This window comes from Sardina pilchardus, chromosome 9 (assembly GCF_963854185.1).
Source record: "Sardina pilchardus chromosome 9, fSarPil1.1, whole genome shotgun sequence".
Lineage (NCBI taxonomy): Eukaryota > Metazoa > Chordata > Actinopteri > Clupeiformes > Clupeidae > Sardina > Sardina pilchardus.
In genome coordinates, this window is record NC_085002.1 from 31,177,697 (window position 1) to 31,196,160 (window position 18,464).

Consider the following 18,464-nt stretch of genomic DNA (forward strand, 5'->3'; position numbering starts at 1 on the left):
CATCACGATGGAAAGCAACCATCGTGATGCCACGCCCCCATTTATTTCTACTGCAGACTAAGCTAAAATATTAAAAAATAAAAACTTTTCCTTGGAAATAAAATTGAGCCTAGAACTGATGCACATGTAGGGTGCTTAAGAGGCTGTCAGCCAAACAGTGCAAAATTAAAAAACATATTAGTCTGAGACCGTCTTGTTCAAATAAGTCCTCCTTGCAACGTGAATGTGTTATTGTCTTTTTTAGGCTACATGTCTCGCAGTGTAGCCTACATTGAACGCAAAACATGTAGCCTAATAATGTTTAAGAATGAAATAGTGCAAATGAATTATTATTGTTACGACTAGGACATTCTAGCTCTAATTTCTTGCGAGGCTACAACACTGAAGCGCCGAATGCGTCATTCTCCACCGTGTTAAAATAAACCATTTATTTCGTTATCGTTATCAGAAGCTATAGCCTACGTCTTTCACTGTAATGCTTGTATTTCACGCATTTGCCTTTAGCAAAAGCCCCAGCAGCGGAGTGGCAATCGGGATTCGTTAGGCTATTTGTAAAAGTTGTTTAGCCTACTTCAACTGTTATTTAATTCGACTTGACTGCGCGATCGCAGCCTACTTTCACTTTCTGCTGCCCTCATAGTCGGCAAGCCGGTAGCCTAATAACGTGGGATGCGTAACATATGAGTTAGGTACAGACCATAGGTACAGACTGGGCTATTCAAGATTTTAGATGAGTGACCGCGAGGTTTTTTGCGAGGCCCAGCGAATGCTGGCAATGTGTAATATACCGCTGGTTGGTGTAAGCAGGTGTTTAGATTGGCTGTCTGTCGGTCTACTAGGATTTTCTTGGAGCAGATCTTCCACACAGTAGCCCAGTCAGTATGTCTCTTAGCTGTCCACTTTCACCAGGCCATATAGCCTATATAATATTTAATATAGGCCATATATAGCCTATAATATAATATATTTATTTACAACCCCCCCCCCCCAACGATGTTTTACTGTACACATCGTCATATGCCAATTAAGGGGACATCGCCCAACCCTAGTGTCAACCACAACAGACAACACGCTAGGTGGCACTATAGAGTCCCTAAGCCACACCCTAGGCTAGAGCTCTGTCTCTGACTAGCGATAGCAATAACACACAAGCCCACCAAATTTGGTTCATTTTTGTGAATGTGTATGTGTCAACCATAACAGACAATGCACTAGATGGCGCTATAGAGTCCCTAAGCCACACCCTAGGCTAGAGCTCTGTCTCTGACTAGCGATAACAATAACACACAAGTCCACCAAATTTGGTTCATTTTCGTGAATGTTTGTGTCAAGTGTCAACCACAACAGACAACATGCTGCTAGGTGGCACTATAGAGTCCCGAAGCCACACCTTAGGCCAGAGCTCTGTCTCTGACTAGCAGAAGCAATTCCACATATAGCTGCCAAATTACATCCAATTTTTAACCTTTTTTCTGCCTTTAACACCAACTTCCTGTTTCCTAATAAGATGCCATAGTTCAAACCTTCGCCATTTCAATATACTTCGAAAGTTCAAAAATCTAGCAGAAGCACGCCAGAGCTCTGTCGCTGAGTAGCGTTACCATTTCCACACATAGCTGCCAAATTTCAAGATGCCAAGTTGGTGAAAAAAGGCAAAACGTCGCCCAGAAGAAACTTAATCTGAGCAAAAACAATAGGGCCTTGCACCTACAGTGCAGCCGCTTCAGCGGCCGCACCTCGGTGCTCGGGCCCTAATAAAAATGGCACCAAGAAAACAGTGGAGAGATGAAAACATGGTGCGAACAATGGAGGAGGTAGCTGCAGGAATGCCAGTACACCAGGCATGTCAGGTCTTCAAAGTCCCTCGCAACACCTTGAGGGACAGAGTGAGTGAGCAGATTTCCCATGGCCACCGTATAGGCCCAAGCCCATCAGTGGAGGATGAACAAGCTCTAGTGGAGTACTGCCTGTACTGCGCAGACCATGGTTTCCCACTCACAAGGACTGGCTCCTGGCGTATGTCACCAACAAAAACTTTTGATGGCATTTTTTGTTAAAAGTTGGCAAATATGCCAGAAGGTATCAGTATGGATTAAGGTTTCAGAATTACCCGGTTGCCAACATGGAACTTTATGGTCAATCGAGGTCAAATTTCAAGTTTTCTCTATTTTGTGTACTTTCATAATATATCAATTTCATAAAATATAAGATTTCAAAAATAGATATTGGATATTTAGTACATGCGGGATAGAAATTCAGATATATTGATTACTAATTTGGACATTTAGAATTTGTAGGGCCATTACTCCTTTATGGTATGATGAATAACACAAAATGTGTTCTAGAGTATATTGCTAATGAATAACAAGCTTCATTCATTGCTTCATTCATTGTCTAAACATACACACTGTTGGGCATAATGAAAAGCACTCTCATCTTTAGCTTTGCAAAAATACTAAAATAGTTCAAATTGTAGAAAGTTCTTAACATGCACAGTAATATTTGCACAGTAATATTTGTTGAAACATTTTCTTTTCACCAAACAAGTCAGTGCAACATCACAGCAGATATTTACATTGTGCTCTTCCTCCCCCTCTCATTCTCCCCCTCCCTCTTCCTCTCTCTGAATGTATGCTCACCTGTGGTCTTTTCATAGTGCTTGCTTCCTTATTGATGTGGCAAAAATTAAGCGTTGAGGTATTTGGCCGGGTGGCACATATATTGGTAGCTTGTGTAGTGTCATTTTGAATGGCATTGTTTTGAAATGGCTAACTTTGTTGCTACTTTATGTCAGATTGTCGTACCTTACGTATTTTAAAAGTGCCATTTTTAATTGCAAAATGTGAGCAGAAAATGTGTTTAGGCTTTTGGAGACTCGAGAAGAAGTTTTGCTCTCTGTGTGTCAGTTTAAATAATTGTGCCAATAAGCGTGTCAACAACAACAACAACAACAACAAGAAAAATGGAAGACGTTGCAGAGAGAGAAAGAGTGAGAGGTATAGAGCTGATAGGAGAGTTCATGGCCAAAGAAGACAACAACTTTCAAATGAAATCAGAGCAAAGTTGATGTCATCAACCATGGGCTGACAATACGAGAGGCTGGACCTGGGCTGGACAGAGGGTGTTTCTCAAAGTCAAGGATGGGTCCTTCCAAGCCACTTTTTCAAGGACGTTACGTCATCAAATCTCGTCAAGCACTGTTCCAAAGTAGGCTCATCATGAAACTGCAAGACCTGAACATCAGTCCCTCCATGTGCAGCTGGATACTAAATTTCCTAACAGGCAGGCCACAGGCAGTACGGCTAGGTAACATCACCTCCTCCAGTCTAACACTCAGCACTGGTGCTCCACAGGGTTGTGTGTTAAGCCCTCTGTTGTATCACTGTACACATATGACTGTGCAGCCACTGACAGCTCCAACACCATCATTAAGTTTGCCGATGACACCACCATAATCGGCTGCATCAAGAATGGTGATGAGTGTGCCAACAGAGCAGAGGTGGCAGCAATGACATCTTGGTGTCAGGATAACAGTCTGCTGCTCAATTTAACAAAGACCAAGGAGCTGATAGTGGATTACAGGCGGCTGCAGGGAGAAGAACACGCACCCATTCACATCGGGAGTGCAGCAGTGGAGAGAGTCAAAAGCTTCAGATTCCTGGGCATTAACATCAGTGAGGATCTGAGCTGGACACACCATATAGGTGTGATCACAAAGACAGCAAGACAGCGGCTCTTCTTTTTGCGACGTCTGCGGAAATTTGGCATGGACCACAAGTTACTGACCAACTTTTACCGCTGTACAATAGAGAGCATTCTAACTGGTGGCATAACTACAGGGTATGGTAACAGCACTGCCCAGGATCAAAAAGCGCTACAAAGAGTCGTCAGATCAGCACAGCGTATTACAAGGACTGAGTTACCATCCATCCAGGACCTCTACAGTCAGCGCTGCAGAAGAAAGGGCAAGCGTATAGTTTCTGACCCCAGTCATCCCAGCCACCATCTCTTTACCCTCCTACCTTCAGGCCGACGATACAAGAGTCTAAGGACCCGCACCAGCAGATACAAGGACAGTTTCTACCCTCAAGCCATCAGGATGCTGAACCGTCCTGGGAAACCCCCTTAAGATGGCACTTTTCTTATTATTTATTTTTTGTTATTTTCTAATTTATTTCAGGACACTTGAGCACAATGAATCTCATTACTTATAAATTATTTTTTATGAGTATATGACAGTAAACTAGAATTGAATTGAATTGAATTGAATTCTATCAAGTACTGAGTCCTTTGTTCTGAGAATTTTGGAGGATGCATCGATGGATTCTCGGCGTGAAGACGATTAGAAATTCTCTGACGGTGTGATTAAAAAAAAGAGGGGGATAGAATGTAATGGAAGATGAAAAGAAGCAGTGTGTGTTAATGTGCTAAATACGACTTCTGAAGTGTTTTGTTAATGTCAGTATATTTGCTCAGGCATTTATATCAAGTTAGTATGCATATTTAGGCTATTGTTGAATTCTGGGGTATTCTGATGTGTTCATATATATTACTCATAGAATGGGATAAGCTCTAAGCTCTGATATTAGGTGCACAAGTAGGCCTGTTTACGTAAGGCCTTGTAGCTCGGAACTTCCAGATAACAAGGGCCGAGGGCCGGAGCCATTGTGTCTGGGTTGGCCATCTGGTCTGAACTGGTTTCCTAACTTGTTGCCTATACGTGGACTTGTTTACTGTTAGAATGTATAACTAAATTTGTACCAAGGATGTGACTCTGAGACGGATCGAGAAGCCAAGCGTGCAGCATCTTACGCGGAGATACTGCGCGCCACGCTTTTGATAGCAACCACAAGGAGTTAGACTCTGTTCGGTTTTACTGTCTGTAGTATCTTAGTAAACAGGTTGTCCACAATATAATCTCTTTGATAGTTTATTAGCAGTCTTGGTACTAACACAAACACTTCAGGCTAAACCCTGCTTCCGAACTCTAGCTGAAGCATACTTCTTCTACCCTAGCTTAACAGTAACCGAGCACCATATCTAACGTTGGAGCGCCCTCTAGTGGCCGACTCTTAAATCATTCTAAACACAGTTACTAATACTAAGATATCACATCTCCCCACCTTTAAGCAAACAGCTCATTATCTGTTTAAGGCCTGTGTTACATGCTCTCCTAAACAGGTATCCTAAAAATACATAAATCATGAACATCATTGTAATTCAACATTTATCTCTCCTAAACAGGTATCCCAAAAATGCATAAATCATGAACATCATTGTAATTCAACATTTCTCTTTTTTCTTTCTTTTTTTTCTTTTTTTTTTTAAACTAGGAAGGGACATCCTTCCAGTGAGATCAGAGCGCATTGTTGCTCTATTCCTGGGAAAAGATCTCACTCTATCTAACAAAGTCCTTTAGATGCAGAGGTGACCGTCTCCCCCGCTCTGAGTGTCGCACTTCTGTGACCACCGGTGAACCTGTTGGAACTTGGACCACTGAAGTAGACTGCTCATCCGACTCACTCGCAGGACGGTCTTCTGTCTCTGCCATTACTGTAAGCCCAGAGCCCACAGCACCATCAAAATCTAATGACGGTCCCAATTCACTCTCGGGCTCTTGGTTTGGCACGGTCTCAGACAATCTGGCCCTCACTTGATCCACGTGTCTCTTCATTATTTGGCCACTTCCAATGATGACAGTATATGACACTGGACCGGAGGCATCCTGAATGACAGCAGGGACCCATTTAGGACCATAAGCGTAGTTTCTAATAAACACTTTATCCCCTGTGGAGAAACTTCTCAGTCTTTTGCTTGTGTCATGGGCCTGTTTTTGTTTCAGTTGCTTTTCCTGCACTTTTGATTTTACGTCTGGTAGTAGCAGGTCAAAAACAGATCGGAGTCTGCGTGACATCATCAACTCTGCCGGCGACAGGCCTGTTGTCGCATGAGGCGTGATACGGTAACTGAACAGGAACCTTGACAACCTGGTTTGTACCGAATCACCTTTCATCTTTTTCATCCCTCCTTTGAACGTTTGGACCGCCCTCTCTGCCAGCCCATTAGAAGAAGGGTGGAACGGTGCTGATCTCACATGCTTGATGCCATTTTGTTTCATGAAGGACTCAAATTCAGCACTTGTGAAACATGTTCCATTGTCAGACACCAACATTTTCGGTAATCCGAAAACACTGAAACTCTGCCTTAGCTTTTCTATTGTAACCTGGGAAGTGGACGTCTTCACCGGGTAGATGTCTATCCATTTGGAGTAAGCATCCACAATCAACAGAAACATCTCACCTTGGAAGGGCCCTGCATAGTCCACGTGAATCCTTGACCACGGTGACTCTGGCCACTCCCATGGATGTAACGGTGCGGCTGGTGGTGACTTGTGGTGTTTTTGACACTCCTCACATGACAGCACTTCCCTCTCAACATCCTGATCCATTCCCGGCCACCATACATACGATCGAGCTAGTCCTTTCATCCTTGACATGCCAGAGTGGGTTTGGTGCAGCAGCTTCAGAATTTTCTCTCTACCTTTGGTGGGTATAATTACTCTAGCACCCCAAAGCACACATCCATCCCGTACACTTAGTTCCATTCTTCGCTGATGAAATGGCTTTACACTGGAATCTACCACTGTTGGCCACCCTTTTAGCACGTGAGCATGCACTTGGGACAATATCACATCTTTAGCTGTCCAGCGCTTAATCTTAGTCGTGTCTAACAGTGTGTCATCCAGAAGGTCCATCATCAAGACTTGCTCTTTCGCTTCCTCACACACTATTTCAGACACTGGCAGCCTACTCAATGCGTCAGCATTTGAATTCTGTTTTCCTGGTTTGTATACTATGTTGTATTCGTAGGCACTCAAATGCACAGCCCATCTTTGAACTCTCGGGGACCCCATTTGTGGTATGGGTTTTTTCTCATTGAAGAGAGAGATCAACGGCTTATGGTCTGTGTGGATGGTGAACGCTCGTCCATAAAGGTATTTGTGAAATTTCTGAATACCAAATATAACCGCCAATCCCTCTTTATCTAGTTGTGAGTACCTTTTTTCAGCAGGCGACAGTGTTCGTGACATGAACCCCAAAGGACGCTCACTGCCATCTTCCATCAGGTGCGATAAAACAGCACCAACGCCGTAAGGTGACGCATCACATGACATTATCAAATCTCTGTCTGCAGAGTAATGGACTAATACTTCTGCTGAGTTCAGTAAGGCTTTAGACTTTTGGAAGGCCTCTTCCTGTTCTTTGAGCCATTTCCAGTGCACATTGTGCCGTAAGAGTTCATGTAATGGGGCCAAGAGGGTTGCCAGATTGGGGAGGAATTTGTTGTAGTAATTTAATAAACCTAAATATGACTTAAGTTCGGTGACATTTGTGGGAGGGGGCGCCTCCATGATGGCTTTCACCTTTTTCTTCACCGGATGAAGCCCCTGAGCATCCACCCTATGTCCCAGATACTCTACTTCCTCTTGCAGGAACATGCATTTACTTCTTTTCAAACGCAACCCTGCCTCTTCCAGCCTAGTTAAAACCTCCTCAAGATTTCTCAGGTGGTCTGCCTCGTTCATTCCACTCAGAAGTATATCATCAAGGTATACCGCCACTCGTGGAATCCCTCTTAAGAGACCTTCTATGGTTCTTTGAAAAATGGCGGGGGCGGACGCAACCCCAAATGGGAGTCTATTGTATGTAAAAAGCCCTCTGTGTGTATTAACCGCCAAGTATTTCTTGGACTCTTCATCCATGAGTATTTGTTGGTACGCATGACTCATATCTAATTTCGAGAATTGCTTTCCACCTGACAGCGCTGCGAAGAGGTCTTCCACCCGTGGTATTGGATATTGTTCTAGTGATGAAACCGTATTTACGGTCAGCTTGTAGTCTCCACACAGTCTTACATGTCCGTCCGGTTTGACAATGGGGACAACAGGTGCAGCCCATTCTGCCCATTTCACTGGCGTGATTATTTCGTCTTTCAACAGCCTGTCTATTTCTTCATCAACCTTGGCCCGAATGGCATATGGGACTGAAGAAACGAGGAACTGCGTTCGCCTTAACGTGAATCGTGGCCTTGGTGCCTTTCAGCGTGCCCAATTCCTCTTTAAACACGTTCTCGTGTTGGCTTAACACTTGCTGTAGTGTTTTTGTCTCTGTTCTCATATGCTGCAATTCACAGGCTTTGCGACTGTCTTTGATTTTTTTCCAATTGATTTTAACTTTCTCCAACCAGCTACGCCCTAGTAAGCTGGGGCCTTTCCCTTCCACCACCACCAGGGGTAGTGTGCAGCTTTGCTTCTTGTATTTAACTCTGACTGATGCCACTCCTATCACTTTAACAGGATCGCCTGTATAAGTCTCCAAATGGATTTTCACTGGCTTCACTGTTGGACATTTGGTATCTTTCCAAAGCTTTTGTAATGTCTGCTCATTCATAACTGTGAGACTACAGCCGGTGTCTATTTCGAAACGCACACCTTTCCCATTAATTTTCATCTCCACCATGTAGGGGTCTACTCTTCTGAGATGCCCCTCGCTCATTTGTCCTAATCGAAACTTCATGCAATGCAGTGTGAGTGTTGCATCCTCTGAGCTATCACTTTCACTTGTGTCCTGCCTTTCATGCACATTGTGCGAACGGTGATATGAATCCCGCTTCTTTTCTCTCTTTACATCCCCATGTTCTTTGCTTCCCTGATTCAATGTTTTTTTTCCACGGCATGCTCTTGCAATATGTCCTACTTTACCGCAAGCATGACATTTCTCTTGTTTGAATTTACAGTCTGCTGCATTATGTCTGGTTCCCTTGCATCTATAACATTCATTCCCTGTTTCTTTGAAAACACTAGAATCCGGTGTGCCTTTCTTTGTTTTAATGAACTTCACAGACGCACTCGAATTTTGCAGATCCTGGGCATTTTTATTTGCAGTCTCTACTGCTACAGCAATGGACAGCGCTTTGTCAAACGTTAACTCTGTTTCTGACAGGAGACGTCTCTGAATACGCTCATCATTGATCCCGCACACGAGCCTGTCCCTCAACATTTGCCCTAGCTTGTCCCCGTAGTTGCAATCCTGCGCCAGTCTGCGCAGCTCTGCTACATATTCCAATACAGATTCTTCTGATTTCCGAGTGCGCGAATCAAATTTGTATCGTTGCACAATTTCACTAGGCTTTGGATGAAAGTGATTTTTTAACAGTGTCACTAGTTGATGGTAAGTTTTGTCCTTTGGCTTATCTGGGCTTACAAGGCTCCTCATCAAACTGTATGTGACGGGCCCAACGACACTTATGAGTACGGCTCTTTGCCTATCTCCGTCGTCAATCTGATTTGCCTCAAAAAACTGATCCATTATTTCACAGTATTCCTCCCACGTCTGATTTTTTACATCAAACGCCGCTAGTGTGCCAATAGTAGTCATTCTTTCTCCGTTATTTCTCCCTCCTTCTTACCAGTTCAAGACGTTGCTTCTTCCTCACTTTGCTAGGTGCTAGCAATCCCACACAGCACTCAGATCCGAGTTGCAATTCAATCTTCCAGCAACCACCTCAGCGGTTAAAATCCTCGTCGCCAGAAAGATGTACTATCTTAGTAAACAGGTTGTCCACAATATAATCTCTTTGATAGTTTATTAGCAGTCTTGGTACTAACACAAACACTTCAGGCTAAACCCTGCTTCCGAACTCTAGCTGAAGCATACCAGAGACACTTATATATGAGGAGACACTGCACTGGAAAAATCGCCCATTGAAAAGCATGGGGTAATTTCGTAACGCGAAAGATGGCGGTTGTTTACACCGGTTGGCTATGGTTTGCACGTCCAGCCTCTTCCAGTGCCGTTGCTCCAATCATTTGGCCGATCCTTGGCGGTCACGCTTTTTGAAAGCTGCGTCGTGAAGAACAGAGCATGCGCAGTCCAAAATTACCAGTAAGAAAAAGGCTTTTAAAGCGTTAATTTGATACAAAACCACCAAACCTTTTCAGCGATTGTAGTCAGATTTTCATCGCGATTTCAAACATGTGATTTTTATGTCTCTTACACCTCGGAACATGGACATCCAGCTCTCTCCCCATTCATTTAGATAGAGCCTGGTCTTGTTCCGGTCAAAGTCGCTGCCCGACCCCATGGCCAATATGGCTGCCGAGTGACGTGACTTGCTTTAAAAAGACTTTGAGCATACTTCTTCTACCCTAGCTTAACAATAACCGAGCACCATATCTAACGTTGGAGCGCCCTCTAGTGGCCGACTCTTAAATCATTCTAAACACAGTTACTAGTACTAGGATATCACACTGTCCGAGACTTATCCTGTGTCTGTTATTCACTGATTGTACTAACTACAATAAATCCTCCTTCAATCACCGATCCTGATCCAGCCGTCAACTTTACTGAACAACTTCAATTCAGACATTAGAACATTGAAACTGAAACACAACGCAAACCACTGAAGAATCCAACACTATCATAAATGCATATGTCAATGTGTAGGCTATTTAGTTGTGTTTTGATAGACTTCTGTTTTTAATTTATCTGTGAACTTCGCCAGATGTGAAGTTTGTAGGCTACAGGTTTAACAGACACAGACAAAAAAGTTTATTTAGAGGAGTGCAGCTGCACGGTTGTCGGCACTCCATAAAAGCAGCACAATTTCCACGGTTGAAATGAAGCGCGGACCGGAACCATGCACGATTGATGTGCACTTCCACACTAGGTTGTTCCATTGCATGTGATCTTGACGGCTGGGGAGGGTACTGGGAAGGTGTGTAGCCTTGTCTCTCTAGCACCCGACTTGCAAGAAAGCATTCTATCAAGGATGCACTCTTGACTTTGAGAAACACTGAGAGAGTCCAGCCCAACTTGAGCCATTTTACTGTCACCTCTATCATCCGGACATTTAGATTGGAGTACAAAACTTCTTTCACACTATATAGAACACCCCATGTCATAGTATATCAGTTGAGTGCCACCTGTTTGCTTCATGAATGGCTGATGTCATACTAACTAGGTTTCCTGCACAATTTACTCACTCTGCTGTGGGGAAAATATTTTTCCTAAAGGACTGAGAGACCACGGTAGAGGAAGGCACCAAATATTCATCGGGGTACAGGAAGCTGTCATTGTAAACTTGGTTTTAGAAAATAATGAAATCAGATGACAAAAAATTCAAAGGCACATCATCCAAGACAACACCATATTCAGCAACATTCAACGAGTCAGTCTTTCCCCATTGGCTCACATTCTCAAGCGAAACCAATTCAGAATGAAACAACTTTATAAGGTGCCGAGACAAAGACAAAGCTCAGACGAGGATATGTGGATGTAAGTAATATTGATTGCACACTAAATACAGCATTGTTTCCCAGTATGCTGCATAACACCATGACTGATTTTGTTTTTAATTCTTTATCTATTGGACAATAGGCCTATCGGAACAATTCGGGAGGTGTAGATAATACATCCACTTAGGTTATCTCCCCTCATTGCCCTTTTTTCTGTCTCTTCTATATATCACAAACAGTTCAGAACTATTTGACAAGAACAAGGGATGTAATGGTTACAGCATATTTATAGGGATTTCTCTCATGACATAGGGAATAAAAAGAAAAAGGATAAGAATAAGAAAAACATGTTTTAAGATCTGACACCATGACTGATTTTTGTTCTTTGTTTTCAGGGAGTACTGGTAATGGATGCTCATGCAGTCTCACATGAGTTCAACTAGAGACGGTTGAGGATCTTTGGTTCAACTTTATTCACGATATTCCGTAGCCAACAATGGGCGTCGCCATGACACCTCAGCATTCAGAAAACGGTGAAGCTGCGTTGTATCCATTTTAACGTGACGGTTGACAGTGCTTAACTATCTTAAAGGTGAACTTTTCTATTTTATATCGGTTATGTATATTATGTAATATATCCTTGCCGAGGGCAGAATTGTCAACATTTCGAAAACAATTGAAGAATATTAGCGTACTGTGAATGTAAACTGAATGAACGGAAGTTGAAAATAGTATAGCCTACAGATTTCCGGGTTAAGGAATAAGGTGAATAGATGAGGCTGGGTTCAACTTAGCAAAGACCAGAAGAAGGGGAGAAATATCATTGGCCACAGAGCCATTCTATAGATGTTCCTGGACAACGTGGTGCCATCTCCAATATGCATACTCCATCGTCATGCCAACCTTGGACCATACAACACAGCTCATATTCTCGCATTTCTGGACAGACCACATTCCCATACCACCAGAGTGTACTGTATGAATGATGCAGACCATCGAGGAAACTGATATGTTCTAGTATGGGACAACGTGAGCTTTCATCGTGCAGCCCCAGTCCAACATTGGTTTGCTGACCACCCACCATTTCTCATGCAATACCTCCCACCATACTCACCATTTCTAAACCCCAGAGTTCTTTTCGGCATGGTGGTGGAAGGTACAGTATATGACCAGCAGCCTTTTATGCGCATGCCTCTTGTGCAGGCTGTATGGAGGAGGCATGTGATGAGATTGATGTGAGTGATTCAGAGATAGGTGGCTAGACACAATCTGGTAATATGAATGAAAGTGTGTGCCATGTGGTGCAAAGGTTTGATTTTGATATTGCTATATGTAGTTTTGGTTGCAGTGCTTCATTTTGCAGGATATATGAGGTATTTTGCGGTTTGGGTGTGTGGTTTTGTGAATTTTGATAAAAACCAGTCTAGTTTGCAAAATTTTGTTTTAGCAATAGGAAAAAAACTGTAAACGGAACGATGGTTCAATACGCAGATATGAACCCTCATATCTGTCAAGTATAATTTGAAAATGTTTATCATTGTGCCGCAAACTGCACACACATTAGACATTCACAAAACACCTCCAGAGAACCAGTGAGATCTCTGAGAACAACCCTTTTGAACTACTGATTGTAAAGACCAGGTCGAGTGTGTAAAACCTGTAGGCTACTTAAAAAAGTTTATAGTTAAGGAGTTGCTGACAGTAGGCATCATCCTCCTCCTTCTGAACTCCCTGCAGTCTGCACTCCTGGAAAAGCAGCACAATTTCCACCGCGTCCATGGTTCAAATGAAGCACGTAGCCGGAACCGTGCACGGTTGACGTGCACTTCCACACTCGCTGTTCCATTGCATGTGATCTTGACGGCTGGGGAGGGTACTGGGAAGGTCTGTAGCCTTGTCTCTAGCACCTGCCTTCCAAGAAAGCACTCTATCAAGGATGCGCTCTTGACTTTGAGAAACAGCGCAAGTCTACACTGTTAATTGAACGCGCTGGCACGCAGAGGCGGACAACCCAGGTTCAGAAAGTAAAAGTCCTGCCAAGTATTTGATCCAACCATTTAGTAAACCAGCTCATCCTAATTAGCATAGATCAGATAATTAGTGATATCACATGTGTGAAGTGCACAGCTAGAAAGAATATATGGCAGGGCTTTTCCTCTTTGGAACCAGGAAGGTCCACCTCTGCAGTGGCACGCATGCTGCCGACACCAGAAATGGGTGAAATGCACCGAAGGCTCACTTGACTTTGGCCACATGATGTAGGGATTTTCTTTTGTAATGCAATGTTTATTGATTTTCAACATAGGGAAGTATACAGTACAAAGCATTTGTCAATAATGGTCAAATTTTCCCTCCTGTAGGAGGTTTGCTAGAGGAGTCATGCTATCCATTGCAAAGGAAGAAGACAAGATATCAGACAGGCAGCAATCTGTACAGTATCATGTGAAATTTGATAATTGATTGGTTCCCATACACAAAAGAAATATATTGGCCATATATTTTCAAGATTGTATGTTAATATATTTTGAAATATATTTTGAAATACATTTCCAAAATATATTTTGAAATACATTTAGATATAGGGTGAAAATACATGTAAATATTTCTGAAATATATTTTGAAACACATTTCATATATTTCAGAAATATATTTTGAAATACATTTAAATATAGGGCAAAAAATATATTTCATATATTTCAGAAATATATTTTGAAATGCATGTACATATAGGGCAAAAATATATTTCATATATTTCAGAAATATATTTTGAAATACATGTAGGCCTACATATAGGGCGAAAATACATTTCATATATTTCAGAAATATATTTTGAAATGCATGTAAATATAGGGCGAAAATATATTTCATATATTTCAGAAATATATTTTGAAATGCATGTAAATATAGGGCGAAAATACATTTAATACATGTACATATAGGGTGAAATACATTTGGAAATATATGGTGAAATATTATAATTTATTATTATTAATATTATGGTGAGATACAGCAGCACAGGGAGTAGTGAGGGGTTAGGTGCCTTGTTCAAGACACTTTAGCTATGGATGTGAGTTTATAGTCAAATAAATTATAGCGTCAGACTATCAATGCACATGTCTGTGTTGATATAACAATGTTATAAACAAAACCAACCTTGCATTGCAATAGCCTACATTGTTCCCTGTATGCCAGTAGCGGATTGATATTGAGAAACTAGTCCCTCAAAATCTAATAAATCATTGAGTTGCAAGGTTAGTTTTATTTCTAAAATTATTCCATCAACACGGACATGCACATCGATAGTCTGACGTTTTAATTTACCTGTCTTGGGTGTGCTTTGGAGTGAGTAAGACTATTTTGGATGTTACCGTTGAAATGCGTTAGCTCAGAACCAGCGTTAGCAAAGGGGAACGCTGCAACTTGAGGAAGGGGTTAAACGCAATAAAAACTGTCTCCACTGACCTATGTCACCTCGGCAAAGTTGGAAATGAGGTCGTCCAAAATTCCAAACTATTCCTTTAACTTACCACCTTTACTGTTACTGTGCTTGTTGAGGCGGCCACGACCATGGCAATCTCGACAAGGACAAGGAGGTGGTCATTCCCAGCCACACACCCCCCTTGCTGATCCTTGACGTACCACCTAATTTTGCCCGTTGAGGTGTCCACAACCATGGCAACCTGATAGGGACAAGTAGAGGCCCTCATTCCCAGCTGCACTCCCTCTATGGACAATTGCACTCATTGATGCACTTATTGCACTCATTGACGCACTTGTGTTTTTTGTTTATTGTTGTAAAATTGCTCTTAAAAGCTTAAAAATGTTTTTAACATGTTGTAAGTCGCTTTCGTTGGAAAGCATCAGCCTCAGGGCCTCAGTAGAGACCAAAAACTGCACACATTTCAGAGATCCTCTTTGAGACATGTTACTGCAATCTTTTTCATGCAATACTATATCATTTCTATAGGTAAAGATAACTCTATGATGTATTCTAGCCAAAATAAATCTACTGTAACTACTTCTATATGTCCACAGTTAAAGACCTTTGGTTTTTGTTCAATAGCGTTATATTTATAAATATTTTACTTCTATAATTTTGTCAGTTAGAAAGAGCTCATCAAGAGCTTTCAGGTGATATGTATAACTCAATTTTGACCAAAATGTCACTTACGCCCCTTTGGTTCTAAACCCTCGATATATGAGATGCGTAACATTTAGTGATTGCATTTTTGGTTTTGAAGGTACCACTGTCTTAAATGATTTTTAAAGGTGTTGTAAGTGGGGCACTCTCTTTTTTTTTAAAGGTTATTTTTTGGGGCTTTTTATGCCTTTAATTGGACAGGACAGTAGAGAGAGGGACAGGAGGTGAGTGGGAGAGAGAGCTGGGGTGGGATCCGGAAAGGACCACGGGGCGGGAATCGAACCCGGGTCGCCAGCGTGTCGTGCAGGTGCCCCAGCCAGTTGTGCCACGGCTGGGGCCAGTGTGGCACTGTCTTATTTGGAGAGGTAGGCTATTCCAAATTTTACCTCCCATTACTGACATCACGTTTTGAGAAAAAGTGGTACGTCTAAATGGTATAATGGAGTCTCCTTTCATAGAGGCCCGTGTACTACCACTGCTTTCACGTCTTTGAAAAAACCTTTGCAGTGGGGAGTGGCAAGGCTGTATGACACTTTATATATAAAACAAGCATAGCTACTTGAAGTTTTTAAAATTCTCAAAACTTAAAAGTTTATGCCTCTGTAGAATATTGCAGTGGTGAAAAGACAGGGTCTTTTTATCAAAGATTTTTAGAGCTTTTTTATAAAGAGATTCAATGCTTTTAAGTGTGGTCATGCTAGTTAATGACCAATATAAAACAATACTCCCTATGGGAAAAGATCATGGTAAACAAAAACAGCTTAGCAGCTGTGTCAAGAAATAGCCTTACTAGTTTCAAATTCTGTAAATTAAATTTAACTCTATGTGTTATACTTTTTATGTGACTTTTTAATGTTAGTGTTGTGTCATAGGGTACTCCTAGTATTTGAATTTATCAACAAGGACGAGTTCCTGTCCTCTAAGAAACACGTGTGATTGTGACACCTTCATATTCTGTTTAGTGAATGAACACCATACAGACTGTTTTTTCAAAGTCTTTCATCTGTCATGTGTCATGGCAGAGCCTCACAGATTTGGCCACTAGAGTTCGCCATTACATTGATTAATGGAGAGCTGGAGACACAGGCCTACATTTCTGAAGCAATGATAATCTGAGCACTTTGGTAAAATACTTCAGTTATATTTGTCATCCCATATTAAATCGTGCCACCAATTTAGTTCAGGCTGTATACAGTTGTGTCTCATTTAAACATAGACTATATACACACACACACACACACACACACACACACACTGTTCTAATATTTCATTTGTTTTTCTCTTTTTGTTTGTTAATTATCAATTATATAGGCTACTTTTCTATCTGGAATCACTTTTCTAATTCTAAAGCACTTTGTTGTTTAAATTGTAGGCTAGCCTATGCCCTAAATGAATTACCTTGACCTTTGATTATGTCATTTAGGGCAGCTGATCATGAAAATTGTCTTGACAGCCTGTAGGGATCAAATGCATCCTAAAGCAGGTGAACATGCCAGATCAAGCACTGCTTGTTGATTTTTTTTAATCGCTTTTTTTTTTTAATCGCCATTATTTGAATTAGCCTGCATGCATACTATGCCTATTTTTCTCTAAAGGTAGGCTAATACTCAGAGTTTAGGCATAATGGTCAGTCAATTACACTGAGTAAACACAGGGAGGGAGGTCTGTAAGGCCTAAACTAAACATATAAAATAGCCCAATTTTTGTCTTGAATGTAGCCTATTAGTTGGGAGTTATAGTCATGTATTTTTTAATGCATTTTACGTGTGTGAAATGGGAGCAGATGATGCTACAGCTAACCTAACACGTTATCCAGACCCAAGACGTCCGAAGTTTGTCTTCATCTTGTGAATTTTCCTATAGGAAAATAACATGGGGATTTTAAATTAACCTGTTAAACTCTTGCGGGGACAAAGAAATCTAAAATGCAGTCAGGCTATAGTCACCTTCGTCCTCTGCCTTCGAGTGGGTACTTTGATATTTGGTAGTAATATGGCAAACTTTTATTTGTGCTATCCCAGAGCCAACTTGCAATTCAACTTCAATTAACACCCAGTTCTCCTTATATGGACAAACATATCATAGGTTTATTCAAATTGTGGGACCAACAGGTGGGTGGAACCAACATTTTACCATTGCTCCATGCATTTCTACTAATAGTCTACCTAAAACGTGCCTTGGGCAGAAGTGTGTGTGTGTGTGTGTGTGTGTGTGTGTGTGTGTGTGTGTGTGTGTGTGTGTGTGTGTGTCTCTGTGTGTGTGTGTCTGTGTGTGTGTCTGTGTGTGTGTGTGTGTGTGTCTGAGATATAGGTGACACTACAGACACATTAAGGAGAGCCCATGCATAAATTATCTAGGCCTACATCTAGGATAGGGTCACCTGCAGAGAATTTAATAGGACCTGTCTCACAATTCCACTGCCTGTTACTTTGGAAGATCCCAAGAAGAATTGTGGATAGGCAGAGCATAGTGTGTTCAAGTGATATGAATAATGGGGACCGACCCCGTGCTTGTTGTTTTTCCGATTGCGAGCATTCATGTTCACTTTGCTGTTGCAATGTGTGAAAAACATGCTACAATAAAGATACACATACAGTATGCTCATTAATCTTCTTCAATAAACAACTGTATTTTCTTATGTAAGATAAGACCCTTGTGAAAGAAGAATATGCAGCTTTCACATGACAAAAACAGCATATTCCCAAGTGCTAAAATTGTTGGACATGAAGATCCATTTCGACTAATTGAACTATAGTGACGACAAAAGTGACACCAAAGCGACCACACCTGGGCAACTCTGTCAGTAGGCTAAACTCTTCAATCAGTTTCCCACCAGTCCCACCATATCTCCCATGTGAGATTACATTAACGATGATTTGCACTGGGAGAAATGCGCACAACCGCACCACTAGACCTGACGATTATGTGTAACATGAGCTGTATGTTTCTATGACGTAGTCCTCGTCAGTCTCTCGCGAGATTGGACTACGATTTGTTGTATAAATCCCGGTTGCTTCCACTTGTCCT

At 41.7% G+C, this 18,464-nt stretch overlaps 1 protein-coding gene across 1 annotated transcript; it reads right to left on the bottom strand.

The window, feature by feature from the left end:
- Nucleotides 1-5,398: 5,398 nt before the first annotated feature.
- LOC134092703 (uncharacterized protein K02A2.6-like) lies at nt 5,399-8,555 on the bottom strand. The gene is given in 2 exon segments (XM_062545732.1): nt 5,399-8,045; nt 8,047-8,555. Coding segments are annotated over 2 exon segments (3,156 nt in total).
- Nucleotides 8,556-18,464: the final 9,909 nt, after the last annotated feature.